The sequence below is a fragment of the Sphaerodactylus townsendi genome, linkage group LG01 (genome assembly GCF_021028975.2).
Source record: "Sphaerodactylus townsendi isolate TG3544 linkage group LG01, MPM_Stown_v2.3, whole genome shotgun sequence".
Taxonomy (NCBI): Eukaryota; Metazoa; Chordata; class Lepidosauria; order Squamata; family Sphaerodactylidae; genus Sphaerodactylus; species Sphaerodactylus townsendi.
Window position 1 is genome coordinate 95,766,552 of NC_059425.1, and position 21,084 is coordinate 95,787,635.

General features: G+C 44.0%; 1 protein-coding gene across 4 annotated transcripts in view; it reads left to right on the top strand.

The window, feature by feature from the left end:
- The window catches only part of SERAC1 (serine active site containing 1), a 39,260-nt gene extending 25,239 nt beyond the window's left edge, over positions 1–14,021 (top strand). For all 4 annotated transcript variants that reach the window (XM_048488083.1, XM_048488098.1, XM_048488107.1 and 1 more), the window contains exons 12-17: positions 4,366–4,507; positions 7,495–7,595; positions 8,865–8,962; positions 9,418–9,600; positions 10,328–10,471; positions 12,374–14,021. In XM_048488083.1, coding sequence (XP_048344040.1) covers positions 4,366–4,507; positions 7,495–7,595; positions 8,865–8,962; positions 9,418–9,600; positions 10,328–10,471; positions 12,374–12,510 — 805 coding nt within the window. In that variant the 3' untranslated portion in view covers positions 12,511–14,021. The remainder of the gene's footprint in view (positions 1–4,365; positions 4,508–7,494; positions 7,596–8,864; positions 8,963–9,417; positions 9,601–10,327; positions 10,472–12,373) is intronic.
- The last annotated feature ends 7,063 nt before the right edge of the window (positions 14,022–21,084 follow it).

Consider the following 21,084-nt stretch of genomic DNA (forward strand, 5'->3'; position numbering starts at 1 on the left):
AATGCCCCCTGGTTCTAGTATTGTGAGAAAGAGAGAAAAATTTCTCTCTGTCAACATTTTCTACCCCATGCATAATTTTATAGACTTCAATCATATCCCCCCTCAGACGTCTCCTCTCCAAACTAAAGAGTCCCAAACGCTGCAGCCTTTCCTCATAAGGAAGGTGCTCCAGTCCCCCAATCATCCTCGTTGCCCTTCTCTGCACTTTTTCTATCTCTTCAATATCCTTTTTGAGATGTGGTGACCAGAACTGAACACAGTACTCCAAGTGCGGTCGCACCACGGCTTTATATAAGGGCATGACAATCTTTGCAGTTTTATTCTCAATTCCTTTCCTAATTATTCCCAGCATAGAGTTTGCCTTTTTCACAGCTGCCATACATTGAGTTGACATTCCCATGGAACTATCAACTAAGACGCCCAAATCCCTTTCCTGGTCTGTGTCTGATAGCACTGATCCCTGTAGCGTGTATGTGAAGTTTGGATTTTTTGCCCCTATGTGCATCACTTTGCATTTTGCTACATTGAACTGCATTTGCCATTTCTTAGCCCACTCACCTAATTTATCAAGGTCCGCTTGGAGCTCCTCGCAATCCTTTGTGGTTCTCACCACCCTACATAATTTGGTATCATCTGCAAACTTGGCTACCACGCTACCCACCCCTACTTCCAGGTCATTTATGAATAGGTTAAAGAGCACTGGTCCCAATACGGATCCTTGGGGGACACCACTCCCCACATCTCTCCATTGTGAGAATTTCCCATTTACACCCACTCTTTGCTTCCTGTTTCTCAACCAGTTTTTAATCCATAGGAGGACTTCCCCTCTTATTCCTTCATTGCTGAGTTTTCTCAATAGTCTCTGGTGAGGAACTTTGTCAAAAGCCTTTTGGAAATCCAAGTAGACAATGTCCACTGGTTCCCCCTTATCCACATGCCTATTTACATCCTCAAAGAACTCTAGTAAGTTTTGTAAGACAGGATTTGCCTCTGCAAAAGCCATGCTGACTCTTTCTCAGCAGGTCTTGCTTTTGTACATGTTTTATAATTTTATCTTTAATGACAGATTCTACTAATTTACCAGGAACAGATGTCAAACTGACTGGCCTGTAATTTCCCGGGTCCCCCCTAGATCCTTTCTTAAAGATTGGTGTGACATTGGACATCTTCCAGTATTCAGGGATGGAGCCTGATTTCAAGGATAAGTTGCATATTAAAGTGAGAACATCAGCAATTTCATGCTTGAGCTCTTAAGAACTCTTGGGTGAATGCAATCTGGGCCAGGGGATTTGGTAGCATTTAGTTTATCAATGGCTGCCAGAACTTCTTCCTTGTCTACCACTATCTTCGTTAGTTCTCGGATTCGCCTCCTAAGAAGCTTGGTTCAGGTGCAGGAATTTTCCTCACCTCCTCTTGGGTGAAGACAGATGCAAAGAATTCATTCAGCTTTTCTGCAATCTCCCTGTCATCTTTTAGCACACCCTTTGTTCCTTTGTCATCTAACGGGCCTACCGCTTCCCTTGCTGGCTTCCTGCTTTTGATGTACTTGAAGAACTGTTTGTTGCTGGTTTTGATGTTCACAGCCATGCGCTCCTCCTCATAATCCTTTTTTGCCTCCCTTACAGCTAACTTGCTTCTCTTTTGCCACCATTTGTGTTCTCTCTGGTATTCTTTATCAGTTAAGTTGGACTTCCATTTTCTAAAAGACATCTTTTTTTCCCTAATAATTTCCTCAACGTCCCTTGTTAACCATGGTGGCTTTCTTTTGGACTGGGCGCTGCCTTTCCTAACCTGTGGAACACATTCCAGCTGAGCTTTTAAGACTGTGTTTTTAAATAACCTCCAAGCATCTTGGACATTTTTGACTCTCTTGATTTTCCCTTTCAGCTTCCTGCGCACTATCCCCCTCATCTTTGAGAAATTTCCCTTTCTGAAGGCAAATGTAACTACATTAGTAGTTGTCACTTGTTCGCATGCAGAGTTACTGAATCTGACAGCATTGTGGTCGCTGTTCCCTATCGGCTCAACAACACTGACTTCCCGCACCAGGTCCTGGGTCCCACATAGAATTAGATCTAGGATCACATCTCCCCTGGTTGGTTCTACAACCATCTGCTCGGCTTTCCCCCAGGGATCAGTTTAAAAGCTGTTCTGCCACCTTTTTAATGTTGAGCGCCAGCAGCCTGGTTCCTCTTTGGTTAAGATGAAGCCCGTCCCTTTTGTACAGGCCTGCCTTATCCCAAAAGGTTCCCCAGTTCCTGACAAATCTGAAACCCTCTGCCTTACACCACCTTCTCATCCACGCATTGAGACCCTGTATCTCCGCTTTTGCCTAGCTCCTCGGCCTCTGCGCTGGAACCAGGGTGGTGGGTAGCATTTCAGAGAATGCCACCTTTGGGGGGGTCCTGGATTTTAACCTTTTTCCTAGCATAGCCTAAATTTAGCTTCCTAGAACCTCTCCTGCTACATTTCCCAATGTCATTGGTGTACTCAATGTGGGACCACCAACTAAGCTGACTCCTACCCCATAGCACTGTCTAACAACAGCCTATCTAGACGTAGCGTGACATCCGCAACCTTCGCACCAGGCAGGCAAGTCACCATGCCATCACGCCTGTCACAAACCCAACTCTCTATATTCCTGATGTGATCGTAATCACCCACTACAAGGGAGCCCCCCCCACCTCCCCCGAGGGGTATCCCCTCAGTGCGTAGAGGATATCTGACCACTAGCTAAGGAAGGGGTCTTGCATCTAAGGGAACATCTTCCCCCACCTCAGACTTGGCACCCTCTGTCACTCCAGACTCTTCTTCTCTCCATGACATTCTGGGAAGAGATGTCACCTTTGGGAGTGGGACCCTGCTGCTAGGGTCCCTGAAAGTCTTGTTTGTTGCCCTCTGCCTCTGCCTCTCTCTCAGCTTCTCCAGGTTCTGCCACCTTGGCTTCAAGAGAACGGGACACATTCCCTTGAGTGCCAGGAGCTCATTGCAGCGAGGGCACACTCCACGACTTTCTGGCCTAGTGGCAGATAGTTATACATGTGACACTCAGTGCAAAACACTGGCAAGCCCCCATCCCCCTGCTGGCTTCCTGCCTTCATATCTGCTTTTGTTTAGATATTTAGATATTAAACTTTTTAGCTCAGTGTGCCCCTTGGAGCTATCTGTACCTACTATCCCTCAAGAAATGTCCTTATTAATTAATTTATATATTTTTTTTAAAAAAGAAAAGAAAAAGAAAAGAAAGAAATTAAACAAGCTGCCACTAGGGCGCAAGGCCACAGCTTTGGTTCCAGAGACTGAACTGTTAAAGACTGAATGGACTCACCTCAGGAGCTCCCCACCTTTAGCAGCCCAGGACAAAGAGTAACCTCTGTTAACCCCTGTTAAGCCCCCACCTCCAGCAGTCTCAGCTCCTAGTAGCCTTAAGGAGAAAAAAAAAAGAGATAACCCCTGCAAACCCCTGTTAAAAATACACTGTTTTAAAAGATGTGGCTTTGAGAAAAGCCCTCCAAAATGAACACCAGAGTCACTCTGCTCTTCCTGGCCCAGTTGCCTTGTACTGTAATCTTGGTGAGGAAATTAAATCTTTAAACATGGATTGATGAATCCTACCAACCTACAAATACTGGGAATGATTAGTAAGAAGAAGAGTTTGGATTTATACCTTGCTTTTATCAACCATAAGGAATCTCAAAGTGGTTTTCAAATTGCTTCCCTTCCTTTCCCCACAACAGACATTTTGTGAGGTAGGTGGGGCTGAGAGAGTTCTGAAAGAACTGAGACTCACCCCAGCAGTGTTCATGTGTAGAAGAGGGAAATGAATCCAGTTCACTAGATGAGAGTCCACCGCTCATGTGTAGGAGTGGGGAATCAAACCCAGTTCTCGAGATTAGAATCCATTGCTCTTAATCACTGTGCCACACTAGCAGTTTTGACCTCAAGATTAACACGAGAACCAATAAGACATCCAATAACACCATAAATATATTTTACAGCAGCTAAAGCAATGTTTCTATTTGAACTACATAGACAACAATTTCCTATTAGAACAGCCTTTGCTGGTCTTAACAATTATGATTACTAAAAATCAAGGACATACATTAACAAATGTAGGGTTATACTTACAAGAACCGTAATGTAGTCCTAAACAAAGTCATACTGTCTACATGTATTGACCTCAAGAGATTTGGAAGGTTATGACTGTTTAGAATTGCACTGCCAGTCTTCGAAACACTGAAGGGGCAGTAAAGACTAAAATTTGGGGGTGAAGTGGATTTCACATAAAGATTTAAATTTAGTTTTTTGATATTATGCAATTTATAATATGTATTTTTTTCTTTTTAAATGTTTCCTCACCCTTAGTCAGCCCATTAAAGCCGATGTCCTTTTTGTTCACGGTCTTCTGGGGGCAGCATTTAAAACATGGCGGCAACAGGATATTGAGCAGTCTGCAGATGAGAAAGAATTGGATATAGAAGATGACTATAGTGAATGTTGGCCAAAGGTATGGCGGCAATCCAAAATGCTTGTCTAGATTTGTGTTCTGTATTGAAGGTCACTGTGTCACGTGAAGTAGAAATCTTGGAGAGACAGCATTTAAACTTCCCAAATAAAAATAAATATTTCAGCCTTACCTACTGTGAGGATTAAAAAATGGAATAATACCTATCCATACAGCCTTATACTTGGAGAAAGGGCTGGATATAAATGAATAATAAATGTGATAAATAGTAGGTAAGGTAAAATCAACAGTTCTTTAAACAGTGTTTTCTTATTATGGTTTAAGCAGGAACCCTAGTTACCTGATTGGCTTTGATAATGATAACCATCATTACACATTAATTTTATTTATTTATTTGAAACATTTGTTAGTTGCCTTTCCTCAGTGTGGAGCAAAAGGCGGCTTGCATTGCAAATAGAACAAGAGGGGCCCTGCAAAACTTGTTGGGGGAATTGCATCTCAAACCCACCCCCACTCCAATTTTCCAGCTGGAATGACTCCAGACTCAACCATTAACCTTGGAGCTTGGCTATGGTGGTGGTGTCTGGGTGCTGCTCTAAGCTCATAGTTTCTTCATCATCCTCCACTGTGGCTGGGCTCATAATGTCTACTGGCATGTGCTGCCACTGTGGCCAGGCCCAGAGCAGCTACTTGCATCCACTATTGCTACAACCAGACCCAGAACCACTCCCTGCATGCGCTGTCAATGCAGAGTGCCTCCTGACATCCACTGCTGCCATGGCTGGATTCCAGAGCTCTGCTGCTGCTCCCAGTTGCCACAGCAGAAGTAAAGTACATGGTCTGTGCCTGTGGAAATGCTTTTAATTAAAAAAAACTTTTAATTTTTGCTTGCAGAATATTTAAACATTTCAGATTTTTCTGCAACCTTGGGGAGTGCCCAAGTTTACAGAAAAGTCTGTTTAGAGTCTATGTTGTCCCAATCTGCGGATTTAGGTATCTGCAGATGGGGAATCACACATTGCTATTAGATATATAGGTACATAAAATACTTTAAAAAACCAAAATTTAAAATAAAAAAATTAGGACTATTGCTAATTTTATGAAATGTGGTCCTAAATAAAACTATCTTCAACTGCCTGTTAAAGATCAAAAAAGGAGAGGGGCAGGTGCACCTGCTTGGGGAAGTTGTTCCGTAATCATAGGAGATTTTTAAAAAAAGACCAAGGCCAATGGTACAAAATAGGTTAAAATATATTTTGTTGCTCAGATAAAATTCTCTCCACATTTGCCCAAGTGGCTTCTACAGGAGAATATGTAATATATAACATGTTGATTACATTACTAGTTTATAAAAATAGTTATTTGGTTAATAACTAGCAAATAAAACATTATATTAAAAGTCACAGTTCAGGTTGTATTGGAAATCCTGTCGTACATTGTGAAATCCTGTCGTACATATTTTTCTTAACTAAAGGGTTGGTCTCCTTGGACTGGAACGGCCCTTTTATTTCTCCTTGCCGCAATCAGCTACCACTGAAAAGGCTCTCTTTCATGTTCCCACCAAACGAGCTTCTTTAGTTTATGGAAAAGTCAGGAGGGTCTCTCCCTGTGATCTTAATTCCCTGGCAGGAACATACAGAAGAAGATGGTCCTTCTGATACTCCAGTTCCAAGTTATGTAGGCCTTCAAAGGTCAAAATCAACACCTTGACTTTCACTGTGGAGTGACTAGATAGCCAATGTAATTGCAGTAGTGCGAGGTCATGCTGCTGATAGCTGGCCCCAATGAGTAGCGTAGCTGCAGCTTCTGAACACTATGCAAAAATCACCCAAAGTAGAGCACCTTGAAACAGTGCATAGTTAACCATGGGTAGACCCACCACCCATGGGGAAAAGAGTTTGAATATAATTCGTACATACTTTGGCTGCATGAAATCTTTCAGTCTTGAAAAAAGTTATAGATAATTTTAGCCAAAGCTCTTCTCCTTTGTGGTATGATCATTGTTAAACTTTAATATGTGCTGTGCGATGCGCAACAGAAAGATCTCATGCTACTGTTTGTTTCAGATTCAGTTTCAAGGCCCTTTCCTTTAGGCTGCTATATTTCTTCTAGAAGTGCTTTAGTACTGTGTAGCTGTTGGCACAACAAAGCAGATGTTCTCTTCATCACCAGCTGCATTCAGATGTCTTAACAAACCTCTGTTTGTCCTTCATGAGTACAAAGACAGACTACTCTCATAATTGTGTGTCTCCCCCTGACCTCTTTCCCTCTCCCCAATACACAGAATATGCTCAAAAGCTTTGTGTGGGAAACTCTGAATCCAGATTAAGTTTGCCATGATATCCAATTACCAGTTCCTATGCAAATGAGTTTTCTTCTTCCGCACAAATTCTGGATTAGCCTCTCTGTTTGTGGGATGAAGACACATTTCAATTTGCTCAGACATCTGCATTCTCATGTCACAGTAAATTGGAAGGAAACTTTCAATCATGCTCCATGCATGAAGAGAGGAAGATGGTATAAGGAGGCGAGTGAGAACATGAAAGCAAACTGTGTTCTTGCCTATCACAAACAAAGAGACATTTGTCGCAATGTCTAAATGCAGCCTCTGTATTAATATACTGGAAAAGCGTCACCTGCTGAATTCTGAGTTCTGCTAGCAGACTAGGATATATCAGTTCTTCAGTGGTAGATGTAACTCATTATGTACTGAAGTGATGCAAATCAAAGGAACCGCTGACCAGTAGATATAACTGATCAACCATACAAACAACAGGGATCCAGTGAAAATGCCCTCATTGGCCATTTTATTGAGGTCCCTTATTCAAAAAGCCCTAATGATTAATGTCTGTCAAATTCTTTGAAAAGGGAGCAGCTTCAAAACTACCTGTTCTGTAAGTATTTTTAATTCTTCTAAATCAGGATCTCTTTTTAAAATAGGTTGCATCATTTTTTTAATGCCCGAAACGCTAACAATGCTATGTGAATTTATTTGGGTTTTTTTCATGTTTTATGTCTTCTAAATTTAGACATGGTTAGCATCTGACTGTCCTATGCTTAGAATTATATCTGTGGAATATGACACCCACCTGAGTGACTGGAGAGTAAAGTGTCCTGTGGAGAGCTACAGGTAACAAACAGAAGGTGCACAACTTGAAAAGAAAATTAGAAACAATGAGAATGGCACACAGCTATCTTAGAAGAACCTGATTTGTATTTATTTTTTGTGAACAGTCTCATATTGTCAGATACTGTCAAGATGAAAGTTAAGAAATGTTGTAACCAATACAAATCCACATATGCAAAGTAATTACATTCTGTGTGCTCAGATTGAAGAGAACGTTTTCAGGACCAGCTATGGACCTGGACCTGCTTAAGTATTTCTTTGATTCCATGTGTTCGTCCAGAGAAAAATTACAGTACGTGAGGCCCAACAGGACCTGATCTGTTTTTCATCCAGCTCTTTTTGCATTCTGGCGTTCAGAATGCTAATAGTATCATTCCATTGGAAGAAGTTAGGTTCTGTAGGGAGTCCTAAATCCCTGACAAGAATTCTCGCCATTCTGATACTAGTACCTTGTACAGCAAACTGTAGGAATACCATGAGGCATCAGAATAGATCCATAATCAGTATTCAAAAATGTGAAGCTATTTATAGGCATTCTGGCTTTTAAAGAGTGTCATTTGCAATTGATGTCCTGAACTCCTGAGGCAGCTTGAGTTGTGAAACATCTCTTGTTGTCTTTTGCATTTGCATCTCAGAAGAAACAAGTTCTAATACCATCTTGAAACTTTAACAATGAAAATGCAGATTTCCTTCTATGAAAACTCTGGCTAGAGGCCTGCGCACTGTTCTGTAGCTTACATCCCATTGACCAGAGTAGATTGTAAGCTAGAATGCATATGGATCTCTTTTATATCCATGCCAGGTAGGATGGCTATTAAGCAGCTACCTGCAGTCAGGATAGACATGCTAAGTGGAATGGCTTGTCGTCATTGGTGCCTAAGCATTTTGTTTACTGCACTGATTTTCAAACATTGCATCTTCATGGTTCTCCTTCCACGCTGACTAGTAAAACTTGTGCACCTTTCATGGAACCCCTGTGTGGCGCAAAGGATTTGGGAACATGGTGTCAGGGTCGTATTCAGTTCATTTTGGGCAATGGGCCTGTGACCTGATGAGCCTCAGTGACCCACATGTGTAAGACTTCTTACACATCCAGGAGTCCTCTCAGCTCACTGCAGGAGGAAAACAGGTTGTGCTGGGCAAGTTGCATTTGTCTGCTATTACTGTTTTTTCCCATCAAAGAGCCTTAGCATTCCCTAGAATGCAGTTTGACAGTCACTGATTTACTTGCATTTGTATCCTCTGTTTATTTTTTTTCTCATTCCTCTGCAGGGAATCTATTGCCTACAGGAGTTCTGAGCTTCTCAAGAAACTAAGAGCTGCAGGTATTGGAGACAGGCCTCTTATATGGATGTCACACAGCATGGGAGGCAAGTCCATTGAGTCCTTTCTAAAATCTAAAGTGAACATCCCATTGTTTAAACAAAAAACACACACACACAGCTTTAAGTCCTGATAAGTGGATATAAAAAGCCTTAGGGTGGAACCCTAATTTGACAGTAGAAACTGATTATTATAAATTTCACTAGAGCGATCAAAGGAAATGCCATCCTGAGGTAACAGTTGTATGAATGAATGCTGGTCTTGACGTCATAAGAGCCTGGCAAGATGTTACTGGATCTCAGTCTAATCAAGAATTCTGTTCTTTACAGTGGCCAGTCAGATGCCACTGAGAAATCTACAAGTAACAGTTTTTTGCTTTTCTTTTCCTTTTTGGGGGGTATTTTTTGATTATGTACTGGTGTGGTGAGGTGTGAAAGTACACTGTTTGAAGTATTATTCTTGCATTAATTCAACTTTCCTTCGTAATTACATTTCTTATCAGGCCTTCTAGTCAAGAAGATGCTGCTGGATGCTTCCAAGGACCCTGAAATGGATTCCATTGTAAACAACACCCAGGGAATTGTATTTTATAGTGTCCCTCATCATGGCTCTCGGTTGGCTGAATATTCAATAAATGTTAGATTTCTGCTGTTCCCATCTGTGGAAGTTAAGGAACTCAGCAAAGGTATAACTTTTAGGCAGTTATTTAGTTAGTTGTTTGTTTGGGTATGCATGTATATACATAGATTTGCACAGGATCTCCCCCCACATGAGACAATAACCACACTATGAGTGGAGTCCAAAGGAGGGGGCAGAATAGTGCCCTGGAAGCAGCAATGGGGCTGTGGCAATGCAGATGCTCCCTGTGCCGGCATAAGGTGTAGTTACACCAGTGGAAGTCCTGTTATCCCAGCAGCATGGCATGGCACAGTGCAACTATACTGTGCCAAAACCAGAGACTGCTGCGCACACTAGTGCCTCTGTCATGGGAACTAATGCCAGCCAATACCAGCATGGGTGGGTGTGTTCCTGGGGGTGGAGCCAATTTTAGTCAGCTTCCACAGGGCCTTTGGGCCTGAAATGCCCCCTACACCCCCTGGGGACCTAAGCCACATTTTAATGTGACATAGCTCATTGGGTGGCAATAGGGCTTTTCAAGTTGGCTCGGGAGCTTTTTTGTTTTTCAAGCTACCCGCACCACTTCAAACCCTTTAGGATTCAAACCCTGGCCGCCATGGACTACCCCCCCCCCTTTGGATTGGGCTGTATATAATACATTTATGGAACAATTGTTGAAGTGGAAAGTAGAAGGAAGCTAGTCAAGAATAAGCATAACTTTTACCAAACTATGTGGAATAGTTACAGTTTATGTAATCAAACTACGTATTTAACTTTATTTCTTGTTCTTCCAGATTCTCCTGCTCTTAAAGCCCTGAATGATGACTTTATCTCATTTGCAAAGGACAAAAATTTTCCTGTATTAAGCTTTGCAGAAACATTACCAACACGAGTTGGCAGAATGCTGAGCCTGCATGTGGTACCAGTGGAATCTGCAGGTTTGACATCCTCTAAAGATTTTTAAAGGGAATTGGTGTAGCCAGGGACGTAGCTAGGGAATTTGGAGCCTGGGGCAGACTCTGAATTTTCTGCTCCCCTATGGGCCCCTGTGCCCCCTCGAGCCCTGTTCCCCATGCCCACAGCACGCCCCACTTTCCTTAGCCCATGGCGGTGGGGCTTGGCGGGACTGCCTGGACTGCTCCTCTCACGTCGCAACTGGATCAAAGAGGGAAGCCTGTTGGGAGAGGGAAATGGTGGGCCATGGCTGGAACTCAGCCACAGCCCCCCACTTCCTGGAGCCTTTCCTCCTTCTCCCTTCGCCCTGCCAGAGGCCCAGTGTGGTGCACATAGCAGCCTCTGCTGACCCTGGCGGGGTGAGAGGGGGAGGCGGGGTGAGAGGGGGAGGAGGACACGACCCTCTTCCTTCCCCCCTCGCCCTGCCAGAGCCAGCAGAGGCCTAAGCCTTGCTGTGCACCAAGGAGGAAGCTAGGGTGGTGCGTCTCTGGGACACACCAAGAGAGGGACATGGCCACATGGGGGGGTGAATTTCCACCACCCACGTGACCAAATGGCATAGCGCCTGGGACATTTGTACCCACATGTCCTCGTGGGCACTACACCACTGGATGTAGCAAGAAAGCCATCTGAAAAGTGACAGAAAATATTATGAAAAATCAGAATTTCAGATAAAAAATTTATTGGCTCTCTCTGGTACTGGAATGGATCAGCATTTTTGGAGCCAAAAATATATTCCCTCTGTCAAGAAACTGGCCTCTCTCTAGAATTTTCTTGCCTTTTCAAAATTTTGGTTCAGATTTTTGGGCCTAGTAAAATTATCAACGTCTTCTCTCTGGGAATATAATGACTTGCCGTTTCAAGAGACGCAGAGAATGGGATGGAGTCACTCAGAGGTGCAGATGAAACCATTGAATCTTGGAGCTTCAAGGCCAGGGACCAGAAGGGAGTTTTGGCCTCTCACTCCATCTCACCAGTGCAAGAAATCCTGGGTGTTTTGGGGGATGAGTTGTTGACTCTAGTTCATGCCCTTCTGGGCACTTATGCTTTGGGTCATCCGTTTGACTGGTTTAGACCTTGCACAGTTAGAATATCTCATATTGAACTTACACTTTATCTGGACTCTGTTTCAGTCAGATCAGATAACATCTGGGTCAGAGGACCAAAAAGCCTATTGAAGTATTTCAGGCCAGCTGCTTAGATGTTATTATTTTCTTCTTTGCTTTGCATTGCTTTTATGCTTATACACATTTTATACTTTTCTTTTAATAGACCTCATTAGTTATACATGGTGTTTCAATCTAAACACAATTCCTTGGCCTACATTGGCTACACATCCGAAAGTAATTGTTTTTTTTAATTCAACCTTGCAGAGCTAAATTCTTGATTAATACCTGGTAGCACTGAAGACTTGGTTCCAGTCTCTCTGCTGAGAGTTAGTCGGAGGGACTGGTGGTACCTTGTTACCCTGGACAGTGAGGAATCACTCCACAGTCCTGACTTGTCACTTTGCCTTGACATGCTCCTTTTTTTGTGTGTGTTAAAGACTCCTACCATAGGCTGCTCAGTAAACCCTCATGCCACAAGCTATGCATTGCTTGTGGGCTTCTTATATTTTTCAGGTGGGCTTCTTATATTTTTATAGGAAATATCTAAATATTCACATGCACAACTGTAAATTTTATATGCTGTCAGAAACTTTGTCCATAACATAAATGGTTCTGTGTTTCTCTGTCAACACATTTATGAATATACCAAGGACCCCAAATAGCAAATGCAGTCTGCACATCTCCACCAGGATCAGAGGATGGGTGTTCATATACAGTGTGTGTGTGATGTCCTTTATATTTAATATTGCTGGATTTTGTTTTGTCTTTTTCTTCCAGATTTAGGCATAGGAGAACTCATTCCAGTAGAAGTTAGCCACCTGAATATCTGCAAGCCAAAGAACAAGGATTCATTTCTCTACAGGCACACCTTAAAGTTTATTCAAGAAACTTTAGCAAAAGATCTGAGAAATTGATGAACTACTTTGTTATATTTCATGTAATTCCCACAAACCACTGTGATGGAGCTGTTCTTGTAGGGGTATGGAGGTGAAACACTGGGTTTTGTTTCTGGCAATTTGGTCTTGGGCATCTTATAATTGCAGATGTTTAGAGTGTGTTTATAATATGAAAATGCATGAATTATAATTTCATACATGTCAAAAAGAAAAGTAATTGTAGCTCTTGTTTTCTGTGCTCTTGTATTTACCTAACTGGGAATGTAGAAGAGGGGAAAATATTTTTAAAAACGTGCCAAGAAGCACCTGCTGGCCAATAGAAAACACAGAAATGCCCTTTTAACCAAGCATCTGAAGGGATACTACCATGCTCTTCATGGTAGTACTTGGAAGGTGAACATGGGTGAAACTTCCATGGATACTGGGTGAAACTTGGGTGAAACTTCCATGGATACTACCATGCTCTGCAGGTAGTACTTGGAAGGTGAACATGGGTGAAACTTCCCGCATACATGTACCATAGGTATCTAATGCACTAGAACGCAGCATCTTACCAAGCTCTACTTCTATACATCAGCACATCTGGAATAGAAATACCATGCTATCTAATGTCAAAACACATCATAAACCAAATAGAAGAAAAGTAGCCCTGGTGATGTTTGGGATGAAAACTGCAGAGGTTTCAGGGAACCATTTTATTATTGATTTTCTGTACTCCTTTCACTGAATCAAAGAAAGGAGTTTTTAAATTGTTGCTTTCATTGACTTTATCTTGTCTAAAAGTCTCTAGAATAAGAATTAATGTCTAAACCTTTCAGGAGCATTGTGTTAATTCACAATTCATTCACTAACTCAAATGTTGGCTAATGCCAACATTGTCTCACCTTCCTTGAATGGGCAGTATTTTGTATACAAGAATTTAGCACAGTTCCAAGATTAATGCTCAATGAGTTCATCACCCCAAGCTATGGATAGTACTAAGCATGGTTTCAGTTTTCAAAACAAGCAAAATGGTGGTAAAGACCTCCTTTTTTGCTTTCAGTTTCTATCTTTATAATTTCCCCAACTGTGGATGCAATGGCTGTGAAGCAAAATAATCATGGTTTGTCATGTCAAACGTCACATCAAACCAAAGTTAGCAAAACCTATTCCTCTGGCCTCCTGGCCATTAGCAATCCACGTTTTTTCTGTTCAGACATTACACCAAACGACAGTTAAAAGTTTTCGTAACCCTTGTTTGCATAATACTTGCATTGAACTAGTCCATTTAACAGGAATACAAAAGACATCAAACATTAGATTATCGAACAGAAGCCCTTTGTGGGCAAAAGTTGATCTGTAACCTGCTAAAGTATTGCCTTGTTTGGAAATGTTGCATTTATTTGTAAAGTTGATGAAGCTCTCACAAGCCCTTACAAAGCATGTAAGTTTACAAACTGTGCTCCAGTTTACATTGTAATATCATTTATGTAATAATGAACTGTCCTTTGTACTACGTGTGGTTTTCAAATAAAACGGAAAAGTCTTAATGCAGGAGCAGATACTGTGGGCAAATACTGAACATGATTATGGGAGTTAGACCTCAGCTGTGTTGGGTTAGCAGGCCTTGATGAGGCAAGGTCATGAAGTCTTGCACAAGTATACATTTGGTTTCCCCCCCACCCCCATGATTACTGTTGTAATAGTAAGTGTAAAAATATTGTTACAGAAGAGTCTTCTATAATTCTAGCAAATAATTTTGTAAAAATGTACAACATTTGAATTGTGTCAGTTGTCTTGCTGTGGCTTTGTTCAAATTGAGTGACGCAAGCAGAAATGGATTGCACAGAGGGTGCTACTGGAAAGCTTTATGTTTTAATGAGGCCACTTCCTAGTCAACCACTTATAGGCTATACAAGTAAAGGCAAGATCCTACCATTATTTGAGTGGAGTAATAAAAACAATGTCTACTTGCAATTTATAAATCCATTTAAATGAGCTATCCTTTTAATCCTTTTATTATCATGCCACAAGGCTGTTAAATTATCTTTTATCGCAGAGGATATTGGTACTAGCAGTAAACCTTTTTTAAATTTAGTCCACTTGTGTTTTACGTTGAAATGCAACTGCAGTTATTTGACACTGATTTCTTTGAAGGTGGAAGGGTTACTGTTGTGCAATATCGTCAGTAAGAATTAAAATGTTATTTATACTAACCTACGTTTCATTTGTGCTGATGCTGAATGTCGAACATGCAAGTAATAGGGTGAAAATAGGAAGGCGAACATTTCAACATAAAGCCACTTCCAGAGACAGATGTATAGCAATGGGCTACTGGTGCATGGCCATGGGCACACTGCCTTCATGCCCAATATTTAGCAAGTGCTTTAAACTTTGTTAGTGCCATTCAGATGGCCGAGTAACTCATTCCCATAATAATGTCCCTTAATTTATATCTAAGCTCTACCTTCATGCTCTGCTTGAAAGCTTCCCAAAATTATCTCATCAGCTGTGGTTTAAAAATGGAATGTTGGTCTAGACAGAATTTAGATATGAGGCTTCTTTTGTGGTGGGGAGGTACAGTGAAGAGGACCTAGTAGCTTTGTGTTCTGCCTAAAGTCATGGATAGTGAGGAGCACATCTGTACAAAACAGCAAATATCCACCATCAACACTCATTTTCCATATGCTTGATTCATAATGAGTAGAAGCAAGGCAGAACAAACAATATATCTGACCTTTTACCTTTAGCAATAACCTAAGAAGGAATAGCTAAGTCCTGTTTCTTATAAAACAAATTTATTATTTACAACCTCAGTATAAAAAAGGATACTTCCAGATGCATGCTATAGGCTTTTCCATTTGTGCTATTAAGAACAACATTAAGAGTCACTAATTATGCACTTCATCAAAGGTGATTTGATTCGGCAACTAATACATTCCACAGCAGTTGTCTTCAGAAGTACCATGTTCTTTCTATTAGCTGCATCATTGCTCAGGCTTCCATGTAAAATGCAATCCCTGCTGTTACCAGCACCCTTAATTGTGACAGAACTTCCAAAGCCAACTTAGGAACCACGACCATCAACTCCATCTTTACATCTGCTGCTATCCATACGTCCAGTCAGTGCTCTCCTTTTAAGGTCTTGGTAAAATAAAAGATAATTATTGGACCAAGCCTATTATTTTAAAATTGGCTTTCCCACAGAGTTCAGAAGTTATCAAGTATGAAGGCTGTAAAAGAATCAGATTTAAAAACATGAACAAAAATACAACCGGTCACGGCATCTTCCTTCCAGTTAAGTGATATGAACATACCGTTTAATAGTAAGCACCTGCTATGCAATGAGCTAGATTCTATGCAATTATTATGAGGGAATTTTTATGCCCCTGTATTTTCTATATTTCCTCAGAAGAAATCATGGAGTACCAATAACAGTTTCTTGTGTTTTGTATAGGACAGGGGTAGGGAACCTGCGGCTCTCCAGATGTTCAGGAACTACAATTCCCATCAGCCCCTACCAGCATGGCCAATTGGCCATGCTGACAGAGGCTGATGGGAATTGTGTAGGGATGGGCCCACAGACCCAGCAGAACCACAGATAGAGCGCTTGGAATGCCGGTGCCAGCTGCGGCCTTCTGGGCACACACGCTCCCCCACCCCCTGTTCCCCCGTGAGTCACAGGTCATGAGATGCCTGACTCACGGTCACCAGGTGTCCCAGACAAAGGGACAAAGGGGCTTTTGCCCCCAGGTGTGGATTAGACCCAGACACGGACGCTTCCTCCCGCACGTAGGCAACTCCATGATGTCATGTATCATATGATACTCTCCCGCTCTCCAGCTCTCCTGCCTCCCGGTACGCCCCCCATTGCCGCCCCTATTGTAAACCCTAATAAAAGGTGCCAGGGCCGAGCACACGGCAGAGTTGCTAGGATCACGGAATCCTGCGCTTTCTGTTGCTGGCGCTCTCCACCAGATGATATCTCCGCGTCTCGCCTCTTTCTTGCGACCTCGCGGGCATGACTTCAAGCTGGTGCCGAAACCTGGGAATCTCCAACCTCCGCCCGCTTACCGTCGCCTGGGAAAGGGCCTCTCGGTAACACCGGCCCGGCTGGATCGGGCGCATTCTCGACTCCACGCCCCTCGGTACCTGACAGTCCGCTGATCGGAGCATCCTCGGACTCGCGTTCTAGGACACTCTCTCGCCTGACGAATCCACCGGTGGTATGGGAGCTTGGTAAAAAGCACAGCTTATGACAAGCATCGCTACGAACTGGAAAACGCTTCGACGAAAAAAGCCGCCCAGAAGTCTCAGTAAAGAAAAAGTGATCTGTACCTAATTGGTTGGGGAGATTGATAGGCAAATGTCCATGGTACCCAGAGAGGGGGGACATTGGAATCTTAAGCGACTGGGAAAACATCGGGCACACTTCCCTGCACAGAGAGCCTCACGCGCCGATGTCGCTGCTACTGACGTGGGAGGTAACAATGTATATGTTGCCATCAGCTCCTGCAGGTACATGGTTTTCTCCTGCCATGGATCTCCCTCCTTTCGGATCCTCCTCACCTACAATTTCAACCCCGGAATTTTCTATCCACTCAAAACCGGGACGCTTCGTCCCCTTCCTGTTTCACTTCCTTCCTTGCCTCATTCAAACTCCCCCGCTGACTCTGCTGCGGTGGCTGACCCAGCCTCCTCCCTCCCTCCCTCCTTCAGCCAGTGCAGTGAGCCCTCCCTAGAGCAATCTGCTCCCAATGTCTGCCTTCACCTCATATTCCTGCCTCTGTGCCTTCACCTTGAATCTAACCTAAGTTCAGCTGATCTTGGAGCCTCATTGCCTGCCTCCCCCCTCTATGCTTCTGCCTCCCTACCTGCTAGTTCCCTTTCTTTCTCTGAAGTCACTATGCCTCCCGCCAGCGCTTAGAGAATGGCGCGCATTTCAAAACTCTCTGCAAAATGCACCACTGGATTTGCAACAGGAAGAAATGCTTTTGACGGAAGAAAATGCCAACATTCTGGCACTATGCGCCGCTTTTTTTGAACCCTTCTCTCAGAACATGTCTGGTAAACAAATCTGCAGGGTGAGGGAGACACGTGGAGTGGGGAAAGTGCTAGCTCCCAGTGTCTTAAGCCTAGAGTCCTTCATAAAGAAAGAAGCTCCCCTTTGGCCCCTCCAGCCACAAGGTTCAAGCCAGATCAAAAGTATCGCTTCTAAGTGCATGTGCAAAGTCTCCTAAGCTTCCAAAGCTCCCTAGTAGGCAGGCAAAATCGGCCAGTACACTCAGGTGTGGGAAAAGCAGGATCACAGCCTGCAAAGGGAACCGCCTCATGAGTGTATCCAGAGGTTAAGCTTCCCAAATCCAGGTGTAGCCATTTTCATAAAGATCCAACACGTGCTTTTGCCTCTAAGGTCCAGTTTGAGCCGGGTTTGGAACCATAAGCTTACAGAGAACAAAGGCTTGCTTTAAACTTCCCCATCTGCCCCTCCCTCTCCCTCTTTCTCTTCCACAGCAAGATGAAGAGTAGTCGGCCCCTCCTCCCTGGGGAGGGGGGGAAGGACAAGAAGCTCCGGACATTTCAAGCTCATGTTATTTCCTCTTAGATATGTCTCCGAATTGTATGTTCAATAAAATGATCCAGCTTGATCCAGTTGGATCCAGTTGGATCCAGCCTAACTCTACAGGATTAGGACCTGCAAAGACTAACCCCACCTTTTCAGCCCTGGATTATATTGGATTGAATTGCCTTTGTTTGATATATATGCTTCATGTATGTTCTATGTGTCTTGCCCCTTTTAAAGGGGACCTCCTTAAGGTTTTCCCCTCATGAAGGGGATCTTTCCATTGCTTCTAAGCTCTACCTTCGCGTGCTTTTAATCCAAAGTTTTCCTCCCTTTGATGAATGTATGCTCTTATGCCTTGAAAGGCTTCACCCATTATAGTATCAGCCTTAAAGGGACACAGTGCTCCCTAGGACGCCAGTGGAATCTTGCTTCAAAGCCACCTCCATCTTGTAGTTTTGAACCCTCAAGCTCCTTCTTGCTGCTTTCTTTCCTTGAGAACCCTTTCTCTCTGGCTATCTGAGCCTACACTGCTACACATTGGCGTAGCACAGATTTATTATGCTGTGAAACCAGGATTACTCACAGTGCTCCCCAAATTTTTTGCGGTTGAGTGCCATCTGGCCAGTCACAGTACCTAGGGGTTCTTCAGGCCCCACTCTATCTTACTGTCTCCACACTGTGAAAGATAGGGAAGCGAATTCAAACCAGCTAGAGTCTCCTTGCAGGAGGGGAAGGTAGGGTTAACTTCCAAACCCTTCCCCCCTCCCTTTCTCCTCCTTTCTCTCGAATGGGCTGACACACCCCAACTCCTCTAGATCTAGGATTTGATAAAAGGGGTTTTTTTTTTGCAAAACCCTCCTCTCAAGTTGCTCGTAGGTGATCAAACCTCAAGCCCAGAAACTGTTCCTCCTCTGCATTCTTTCTCTTTCTAAACTCCTCTCTATGCATTGTTATATTAAGATATGAGACTATAGTTGTGAACTGTTTAAGTTGCTTTGCTAGAAACCCACACTTTAGACACACACAGTGGATTGGGATTAAGTTTCTGCAAACAAGCACCCGACCTGGGTGTGACCTTTCCTCACTCCCCTCCCCCCAAGCTCTGAGGGAGCCCTCTTCATGTCTCCACCCTTGTGTTATAGTGTTCCTAAATGCCCTTGAATGTTGCAAGCCGAGTCACTGGAATGTGGGGCCAACTGCATCTTTAAGGTGAGATCTTGGCCAAACAAACTAAAGACAGGGGAGTAGTGCCCCCACTCAGGGCTCCAGGGTTTTCCATTGTCATCTATGAGAACTAACTCTCGCCAGCGCGAAATCCCCTAGGGGAAAAGCGTTGTTTGTTTCTCTCTCTCTCCATACAGGGAGTCCAGCTCGGGCCATGCCAGGCCAGCCCTTATCCCGGGAGAGATGGAGCGGGTCTCCCTGGAGGATCCCACTCCAGCCAGCCTCTGCTGAGGAGGTGGTCCACAAGATTGCCCCCCACAGCCTGGGGCAATGAGATGGGAGGGATCTCTCTGGAGCCAGCACACCTATATTCTTCCACGGAGATCGCAGAGCCCTCGCTGGGCCCCCCCCCAGGGGAACGGCAGCTCTGGGCCAGTTATGCGCTCAGAGGTTGATGCTGCCGTGGTGTCGCTGCCTCCTCATCTACAGTCGCCATCCTTTCTCCCTCTCAGTCACTCTCCCCCCTGGCTGACAGCTTGAGTTGCAGCCAGGAACATTCCTAATAGGGTTTTCAACCCTTGAACTCCTCCTCCGCTGTTCTCGAACCCTCCGCCTTGTTTCCAGCCACTTGGATTGTTATCGAACATGCCTCTCCCCGCAGCCTTGCCTTCCGCGGGAGTCACTGGAACTTGTAATGCTAAAGACTATCAGTAGCCTCCTCCCTATGCTCTTTGAGGAAATCCATGGACTCTACTCACCATTGCTCCATAAGCCGGTAGTCAAACAACAAGAGCCATGCATTGGACAATTATGCAGCCACGGGCTGCCTCCCTCCCGCATACATCATCCAGTTTTACGACAAGCGAGCAATGCTTTATTGTTTACTGTAACCTCCAACTGACCGCTGGAAGTTATTGCATGCCTTGAATCTCTAGAAGTTATGTTATTTTGTTGCTGTTACATCCCCGCTCATCTTTCCGGCTGGACTCTCTGCTGTCTCAGCCTTTACCATCGCCTTTGCCTCAGGCTCCTACCGTGGAGCCCGCGGTATACTACCGGCCACCCGCTTCCTCGACCCTCTCTTGCTGGAGCAACGGTTGCCCTTCTTCCGAGGCAGAGTTTGTTTCACATGACTTCCCTTGTGGGAGTCTCCGGACTTGTTTCCTGTAACGCCAAGACTATTACCGCCTGGCCTGCTTCAGGTAAGTCCATCAACTCCACCTCGACCGCTTTGGATGCTCTTGGCCTCCTGGAAAGCAGCAGGTGTGAGCTTTGTCAAGCAACCTTAGATAATCATGTCGCTTATTGGATTGCTTGTTATTGTTGATTCATATGAAAGTGCCGCGGAGTTGCCAGGATACCGTACTACTGTTCAATTCCTGCATTGGTTTGATTGTATGCCTTATTGTTGAGCCTTTTCTATGCAATGTATTTCTAGCCTTGCTTATAATGCATGTAAGAAGCCCTTTGACCTTCCCCTACGCGAGGGAACCGCCAAGTTCTCATGCTGCACAAACAACTCAGCCAGCTTGAGAGGGTTCCTGGGGAGGCAAGCTGCTCCTCTAAATTGTCCTAACTAATTCAAGCGTCTGCCCGGGCTTCTAAAACGTTAGGAAATGGGGGGGGGGATGTAGGGATGGGCCCGCGGACCCAGCAGAACCGCAGATAGAGCGCTTGTAATGCCGGTGCCAGCTGCGGCCTTTCTGGGCGCGACACACGCCCCCCACCTCTTCGCTTCCCCGCGTGAGTCACAGGTCATGAGATGCCTGACTCACGGTCACCAGGTGTCCCAGACAAAGGGACAAAGGGGCTCTTGCCCCCAGGTGTGGATTAGACCCAGACACGGACGCTTCCTCCCGCACGTAGGCAACTCCATGATGTCA